This window comes from Diadema antillarum, unplaced genomic scaffold, assembly GCF_040938485.1.
Source record: "Diadema antillarum isolate AM-2024a unplaced genomic scaffold, OU_Dant_1.0 scf00000004, whole genome shotgun sequence".
Lineage (NCBI taxonomy): Eukaryota > Metazoa > Echinodermata > Echinoidea > Diadematoida > Diadematidae > Diadema > Diadema antillarum.
In genome coordinates, this window is record NW_027270893.1 from 615487 (window position 1) to 624521 (window position 9035).

The window sequence follows — 9035 nt, forward strand, 5'->3', positions numbered from 1 at the left end:
AGGAACTCACCAGAAGTCTTTCCTTTTCAGTATTTAGTACAGTTTATTTGGTCAAGTTACACGAAGAGACAATACGTATTGACGTGCATGTTAAGGACACACGGAGTGGGTACGTGAATCTCGTACTATTACTTTTTTTTTTCTCTCTCTATCATTATTACCCTGTGTTGCAGACCAGGGTGTCATGTTCAGCGATGTCTGATTAGAGGGCTGACTTGAAACCGACATCATTGGTTGAATCTTTCGTGTACAACTGCTATGCACGTTACCTCATTCAATTGACTGTCAAATTTCTAAGAATCTGGGAAATAGTTTATGGTTCTTTATGATATTTTCACAAAACTCTAACTCTAATTTATTATATGTGAGGTGGTATCATCAGATTTCTTTCCTTGAAACTTATCACATTTCAGATGTTCTGTATTTGGCTCTTGTAGTGTGTAACCGGTATGATAAGTCACCTAGTTTCGTATTGCTATTAAGCTTTGTCAGATGCTTATCGCCATTTTCATTTCATTTATCTTCATTTGCAACAAGATTTAAATTTCAGTAAAACACAGACATGTTTTAATGGTTTAGTAACAAATTATAGCTAATGAGCGTTCATCATTGTTCTATTTCAGTAATCTGTTATTGTTAATGAGGGGACTCATGTTTTGCAAGCCATGTTTTTCAGGAGTCGCCTTCGATTCCAACAACTTTACTTTTGCACAGACGTTTCAGTAACAGGATAAGATTGCTTTCCTTTTACAATATTTCTCCTCTAAACGATATTGTATTGGTATATATATATATACATATATATATATATATATATATATGACACTATACGCACATGTAAATATTTAGATGAAATGTCATTTTGTTGGAAATGAAAATGAATGAAATGAGATGAAACATTTTCGTTCCACTTAACGTGAAGAGACAAGTCTTCCTAAGATATGGATAGTAATCTGTGTATGAAAAAAAAAATACATATAGCATCATATTACATCAAGTTTAAAAAGAGGAAAACTAGTAAAGCCGATCCAAGTAGGTTACAAACTCTAGCTGGTTTGGCAATTCTGTGGTGATCGTAGATATGGGTCGTATTATTTCGGCGATGTGTATGTCTCACATATTAACCATGTAAGCGTAATTTGTATATAACATGATATGCATCATTATATCAATATTTTGTTATACAATATTTTTATCAACATAATGGATAACTGTCTTCCAATTAATGGTTCAGAAGACTTGCAATGCTTTATAATTTTAGCAGAATATATCATAAATCTTTTTATTGACTCATGAGCCTAGCTATAGCTATTGTGTTTATTTACTAATGTGTCTTGCAGTCTTTGTGTGCTCCAGTGGAAAGGTATAAGCGTTTTCAACGTGCATGGGTTCCTGGAGGAACGTTTAACCAGGGAGGTGAGACCCTGGTTTAACTATCGTACTAGTGCAGGAACTTTGAACGGTAAACGGGAAACAAGAATGAGAAAATACCATTGTAGAGACAATTAGAGAGAGAGAGGCAGATAGTCATGGAGAGAGAGGGAGAGAGAGGGAGAGACAGCGAGAGAGGGGGAGATAGCGAGAAAGGGGGAGAGAGGGAAGAAGAGAGAGAGGGAGGTAACGAGCGTACCGTGTGTGTCACGGCCAGGATTTTGATAACAATATAACCATATGTGATATCGTTTGTATATCACACCTTTAGTACCGACCAAAGATGACAAGATCCAACCGTAAATCATCAGTATCACACACACACACACACACACACACACACACACACACACACGCACGCACACACACACGCACACACACACACACACACACACACACATATATATATATATATATATATATATATATGTATATGTATGAGTATTGTGCGCATGGAAAATGTATCTTGAATCTCTTCGATTTAGAACTAGATTCTGTTCATGGTGTTGGTACTTCTTTCTTTTTTTCAACTTATTACGCCTCATTTTGCTTATCCCCTGTCAATGCCTGCGGTATGCATAAATGTTGCTCTGTTTCTCTGTGTAAAGCGACACAAATCTTGGTCAAATGAATGTAACATTGAATAGACTGGAGAAAAGTTAATCCATTTTCTTTTTGAAGGTCCTGCCACAGCTTGAGCTAACACGTTCTATTTACATAGTATCCATCTTTTCCTCCTTTAATTTTCCGTTAAGTAGGGTATGAAAACTCATCACTACCACGCTGGCCATATAGATATATCGTTTGCTTTCAGTTCAAGCGTAGACATACATGTTTCTCCCTGCGAATCTACAAATAACCATCAGAAACATTTAGCAACCTGAACTTTATAGGTAAAGTGTGCGTCATATTGTGTCTACTATCAAAGCTTAAATACTAGTATTCAGAACTAGATTTCATGCGCACTATACCATACCGATGAGAAATATCAATGTCTGTTTCTTGTGAGACCAGTAAATGTATACAAACCAGAGTCCCATTGCATAAAAGCTAAGATCGAAGATCTTAGATCTAAGATCTAAGCTGAGTCACAAAATAAAAGATAAGTCATTAGGGCCCAAATACTCAAATCTGATTGGCTGTCACCTGACTTATGCTATTTTTCTGAATTATGTTTAATTGCATCTTTGTTATGCAACAGGGCCCTGATGTGCTGTTTTCTCTGACAACTGGACTGATTGATCTATAGTGTACTTCTCCTAAAGGACATACTTCCTCTTCCCCTAAGGTGCCTAACAAACATATTATGTTTAAAACAGCACGGTATGAATGCTTTCTAATTCTAAATAACTAATTTTTGCTCTTTGTAACCGAGAGTTCATCATTACCGAGATAATCATATCGATCGCCACAGTTCTGTCATTTCATGGATGTCTGGTCCGGAGCTACTTAAACCAGTTTCATTGTGAGCCGTAACTGATACATTTGTGCTGTTCGAAAGCGAATCAGTCTGCAGCCGTCCAATGCCAGATTCACTACTGGTCTTTATTGCATCTGCCTCGCTATAGTGTAACCCTTTCTCCAATGCGTTTGTGTCATTTGGGTCACGCCTGTCCACTGGTTCATACGTATCAGTATGGCTCTCTTCACTCTCAACGTTTTCAGTTTCATTGATTTCAATAAACCCGTCATCTCCTGTTCCTTCTTTGCGCACCAGCGCAGTCACCACAGCGTCAATGTCACTTGTACCCCGGAAGCAGTGCTTTCCAATAGAGCGCCCTCTATGTCAGGCATAGAATCTCCTTCTCGCGATGACTTACGGCTGGATTCATCATTGTCTGAACACGTGATCAAGTCCCCTGCACGCCCCACGACTAACTCGTGATTATCATCCAGCCAATCCGACCTCATGTCCTTCAAAGTATCCTTATCGAGGACATTCTTGGTTTCCTCACCGTCGTTGACCTCCGCTCGGATTGTGCTATCAGGAATCGCATTGTTGCCCTCAATATCGCGAGCTCTGCCGATCACTAGATCGTCGTCGTCATCAAGCCAATCACTTCGCTCCTCTTTGCTTTTGGGATAAGCATCGACGCAGTCGTTTTCTTCCTCGGTACTTCGAGTCTGAGTGACGCAGTTTGACATTTCCTGCATCGGTGCCGATGTCTGTAGGCGTGACACAGAAAGATTACGTAATTTTTCAACTTGTGAGATGAATCTATATTCGGCCTCCTCTGTTTGTACAGAGCTGTTGTCTGCATGATTATTGTCTCCAAGATCCGAACCTCTATCTTCGTGATTCTCGTCTATAATTGCATCGTGCATCATACCACTTGACTCTCCGATCAACTGATTGCGGGAAAGGATATTCACTCGTTCGGTTTGAGGTGGCGGGGAGACTAGCGAGGATTGGTGTGCGAATCTTTCTGTCTGGATGTCGACAGGAGCCGTAAAGGACCTGTAATCTAAACTTTGGGTTGGTGGACTGTAAGGCGGAGGAGGTTCGTCGTAAAGTGGAGACGTGGAACTATCTTCTGGCCTTGGTGACGGAGTACTGCGTTGTCGGAATTGAGCGATCTCCTCTGCAGTCGTCTGGTGGCCCTGGGCCCACAGAGGTTGTCCGTGTTCGTCAAGAGGGATGGCTACCAGCATGATCTGGTCTACTTGTTGCTCTCTCGGTCCCTCTGTTGGTGGCATCAATGAGTGACCGGACAGTGATGGCGCAACCGGGTTTGTCTCAAGCTGGATTTCAGGGATTTCTCTTGCCTCCGGTGACGGTGTATTTCTATTTCCACTAGACTGCTCTCTAGATGTTTCCGTTGAGAGAGGTTCCTGTCCTACCGGAGCATTACTGGGAGAAGGAGGTGTATTTTCTTCAGTTATTATTTGCGGAGACACGCCCTGCGTCAACCGGGTGGACAAGTCAATTGCAATAGGATTTTCAACTACATTGCTGTCAGTTTCTTGAACAGATTCTTGCACGATACTCGTCGTTTCACGTCTCCTCATCAGTGGTCCAATAATGTTGTACCTGTTGGGCGCCCTCGCTTGTTCACCACCGGACATGCGGGTAAGGTCGTGGAACTTAATCAAGACGTTTTCGCGTTCGACGAGCGAGGGCAGCCTATAGAGATCTCCAATCCAGCCCACTCCGCAGAGTCCTAGCGTAAAGAGATAGAAAAAGCCCCAAGCGTACCGCTTCATGTAGAAGTGGTGGAATCCGAGGAACCCGAAAGGAACAGCAAGCATGTAGGCGTCATCGAGATAAATCTGTCGCGATTTTTCCTTAAGTTCAGTCTTCCTTCTCTCCAGGAGACGCGACATACGGAAAAGATCGATGAAGGTGAGTATCCCAAACAACCCGAGTGTCATGGTGTAGACGACGCCGAAGAAGTACCTCCGAAGATAGAAGTGATGAAAGCCCAAGACGCCGAATGGCAGAGCAAGCACGTAGGCCTCATCGAGGTACAGGTTCTCCCACGCCGGTGGGGGCGGCAGACCCTGGCGATAGAGTCGCACCTCTCTGTTGCGCCTACGGACAATGAATGGCATTCGAAAAAGATCGGCAATCCAGCCGAAGAAGTAGAGACCGATGGTGAAGAAATAGAGGACGCCAAACCTGATTCTATCCATCGCAAAATTATGGCAACCTGTTTACAAAATCAGATGAAAACATCGAAACAGTAACCAATATCATATTATGGTTTTAAACTTGATCAAAAGTTCATTTTTTAATCATTGAGTCAATCATTTAAGTATTCAAGCATAATCATCAAAATTATGTTTTAACACCGTGTTGTTGAAGTTGAATTAGTGATTATAGATCATGAACGCATAACTATATCAACATTCATATATCCATACGCGTGGTTTGCTTCAAAAACATTTCCGACCATCTGTCAGTTTCCTTCAGCTATATCTGGGCAAGAAATGATTGAAGAAAATAAAAATATATTTGCCTCTAACGTCTATCGTTAAGACTTTGCAGTAGTGTCTACATATGGAACTGAAGGCGGCATACCTTGTCTATTATCTAGTTGCACCACACACCCTACTACATTACTATCAACCGTATGCTTTTTTCATTATGTGGGACTAGGGATGATGAGTCAAACTCAGTGTCTCGTTTGGAACCAACGCTGCCAGCTCTCTTAAAATTGTAAATCCTAAATGTTAGCAGCATAATATAGTTATTATAAGTCTCTGTTTTCGTGTGTTACCGGGAAACTCTATAAATCTATTTTGTGGCAGAACCATCCTTTTCTAAAATGTGGTGCTCTTTGAAAGAAAAATATGCCATGCATTTGTAAAAACAAAACAAAACAAAAACAAAAACAAAAAAGTAAAGTTGACAAGAGCTAATTTACTCTAATCTTATAAATGAAAACGTGACTTTAGGAACAAATCAATTTATCAAGACCCTTTGCAAAAATCAAAGTTAAACATATTCAGCTGGAATTCATTTTCTGGTAGTATATGGGGAATTACGTGTGTGTATTTGTGTGTAAGGTAGATAATTACAACCAGTGCATGCCGTCTAAAAATAATGATAATAAAAACTACTAATGAAAATCACCTATATTCATTCTTGAAGAGGAGTAATCAAAGTTGTCAAAATGAGCCTACCCAATATCCCGAGAGGGGGAAGCGCAAACAGGTATGCCTGGAGGAGAGATGTCTCATAGAGCCGACTGAAGCTGCCAAAATCATCAGTTTTCAACCCGTTTTCGTCTGCCTCCTTCAGCTGTCTGTTGACCTCCTTGACGGTCAACTTCAGGGTCAGCAGATCTACTATCCACCCAATGGTGAAGAGCCCCAATGTGAACAGGTACAGGAAGCCGAAGGATCGGTTCCCCAGGTAGAAGTGATGCGCGCCGAAGATCCCAAAGGGAACACATAGGAGGTAGGCCTCAAAGAGAGATTTCTCCGGACTTAGTAAGAGCGGATTCTGACTCCCCCTCTGAGGAACGTTTGAGGTGGATTCCGCGAAGGTATCTTCGTGAATGCGGAGAGTGTCATCACCGGACGCTGCTGCGTTGTTGGTGCTGCCCCTCCGTACAGTCTGCGGGGGTAGAAGAAGGGTTACTCCACCAGTTACTGAGGGTGGTGGTTCCGTCACAGATCCTCTCGTTTCCTCCACTCTTGATAAACTTCGACTGCCCTCGCCAGTATTGTTCTCCACTGTTGAAATAATGCGATCAGTGACGCCACTTGTCGTTGATTGGTTGTCATCACCGTGTGAAGACCCTTCTCTGGAGAGGGCTTCAGGTTCGTGAGGAGGGTCTTGCCTTTCCATGGTCACACTTGTGTGGTAATTTCCCGATGAATCATTCCCAGATACAGGCTGGTAATTCCCGAGTGCATGAGGGTCATCTGGTTGTCTGGAGGGTAAGACAGCGCTGTCCCTTCCAGAGTCCACCTCTGTTGAGGTCTCTGAATCTACCCTAGTGAGACGAGAATGCTCGCACGCGACTTCGAACGTGTTCATCGCGTCACTTGTTACCGTTGCAGTGTCCTCAGTGTAAGCAGTCTCTGATGTACTGCGGTTCACTCCCGTGGGTTCCATGTTTGTTCAACTCAGCAGCAAGTTTCTGACAGTCCATATTGACGTCGCACTGAATGGCCGTCGCTTGAGCTGAGCAAGACGTTCTACATGAATATCAGATTCGCAAGCTCACCTCCAAGTACATCATCCTACGAGCAGTTTGATGCATTTCCACGCAAACTTCACCTCCGTCTCTTGCATCCTATTTCTTCTGATAAGTTGTTGAATGCCATACCAAGAGAGTTTCTAATTTTGGTTTCAAGTAAAATTTCGTTACTTCTCCCATACTTTTGCAGACTACTTCCGTCGTGACGGAGAAGGTATAGGTACTGAGAAGACTTCCCTGATATGCAATAGGCGGCGATCATGTTTTGACTCCGGTAAATATTAACCATTCAATTTTGCAAAATAAATCGCTGAACAACTCAGCCTATAGCATCCGTGCTTGAACCTTGATAAGGCAAATAAAAGACAAGCTAATATGCGGTCCGTATCTTGGTCTATTTGCTGAGTGAAGTATTATCAATACACTGTATTATTAATTGTTGCGATGCATTATGGGAGCCCAGCCCAAAAGAGTCAAGTTTGACATATAGCGTCGAGGTATAGATATTGATATTTTAATCTGCTTGTTGCATGGGCGTAAATCCCGGGGGGGGGGGGGGGATGGGGGGTATGCATCCCCCTGAAATGGAGGAGGGGGGGGGGTGGCCTCTACAATCATCCCCCCCCCCGAAATTTGAAAAAAAAATGGAGGAAGCAGAAATGTGATTGTATCAATTTTGGCAAACTACGCCTACCTTCAGAGAGGTAACAGAGCTGAACAGTATTTTATCTTGTAGGATAATGTATATATAATTTTCTCAAGCGCTCGCTCGCTTCGCTCGCTCGCGAAGAAAGTAATATCGACATAAGGTATGGTCCAGACGTTGACAACGTCAAATAGTATAGGCCTACATGTAAACATGTAAACATTCTATGACGCGAGCAACTCGGGACCATCTGCAAATTATGTACGAATACAAATAAACAAACAATAAAAAAACACTATACCGCCATAATTGAACCCCCTCCATTTCCTGAATTATTCCTGAAACGATGATGACTGTGATGACTCAGTCAGGATACATCTATGGGCATACAAGGATGATCAGGGGCGTCGATTCTATCGGGGGGTGGGGGTGGCAAAGGGCCATTTTCCCTGCTCCTACGGAAATGTTGGGGGCAAGCAAATCATTTGTCCCCCAAGCAATTACCGAGATGAGGACACTGATCTCGAACTTTCTTTATAGAAAATTGTTCAAATACCGCCAGAACAATGCATCAGACCGTTGAATTGCAATATCATAAACATGCAAAAGCTCCACTGCTGGGTCCCTTTCAATAGACTTTGTACACTTTTGAGATTGAGGTATTTCCTACTATTTTATCAAAGAGTTTGCAGCAGAGCTTTCACTTACAAAAGTTCCCTCATAGGCAGAGGCATCGAAGAGGGGGGGGGGGGGGATGGTTCCCCCAGAAAAGTATTGGGGACAAACATATAATTTTGCTCCTCCTCGTAACTCCCGAGATGGGTTTTTTTTTTCTTACTTTTTTGATAGAAAATTGTCTAAATATTTCACCCAAAGATGGCTGAATTTCAATTCTGAAAATATGAAATCTCCCTCGCGTGAGAGGGGAATAGGCCTATACCCCCCCCCCCCTTCAATGCCCTCCCCGTTCAGTCCTTTCTACTTAATACAATTTTAGATTGACATATTTCCAAATGTTTCATCTAAAGTGTGCACTATGGCTGTTACTTCAGTTTAAAAAAAAATGCTAAAGTTCCGTGCGTGGGAGGAGATATCTAGATACTTTCAATTAACGGAGGGTTTCCCCCCCCCCCCCCCCCAAGAAAAAAAAAATGGTACACTTCTGCGACTGAAATTTTCCCAGATTACATCATAAACGTGTTTACGAGATATTTTCATCTGAATTCTACAAATGCAAAACCATCCTCGTATGCAGGGGCGTCGATCCTGCAGGACAGGGGGTGCGGACGGGGGGGGGGGGCAAACAT

General features: G+C 42.4%; 1 protein-coding gene across 1 annotated transcript; it reads right to left on the bottom strand.

Annotated features, from left to right (window-relative positions):
* Window positions 1-3153: 3153 nt before the first annotated feature.
* Window positions 3154-7278, bottom strand: LOC139744042 (uncharacterized). Its single transcript, XM_071654535.1, has 2 exons — window positions 6058-7278; window positions 3154-5081 (listed from the first exon to the last, which is right to left on the bottom strand). Exons 1-2 carry the CDS (start codon window positions 6995-6997, stop codon window positions 3154-3156), a joined length of 2868 nt encoding a protein of 955 aa, XP_071510636.1. The 5' UTR covers window positions 6998-7278.
* Window positions 7279-9035: the final 1757 nt, after the last annotated feature.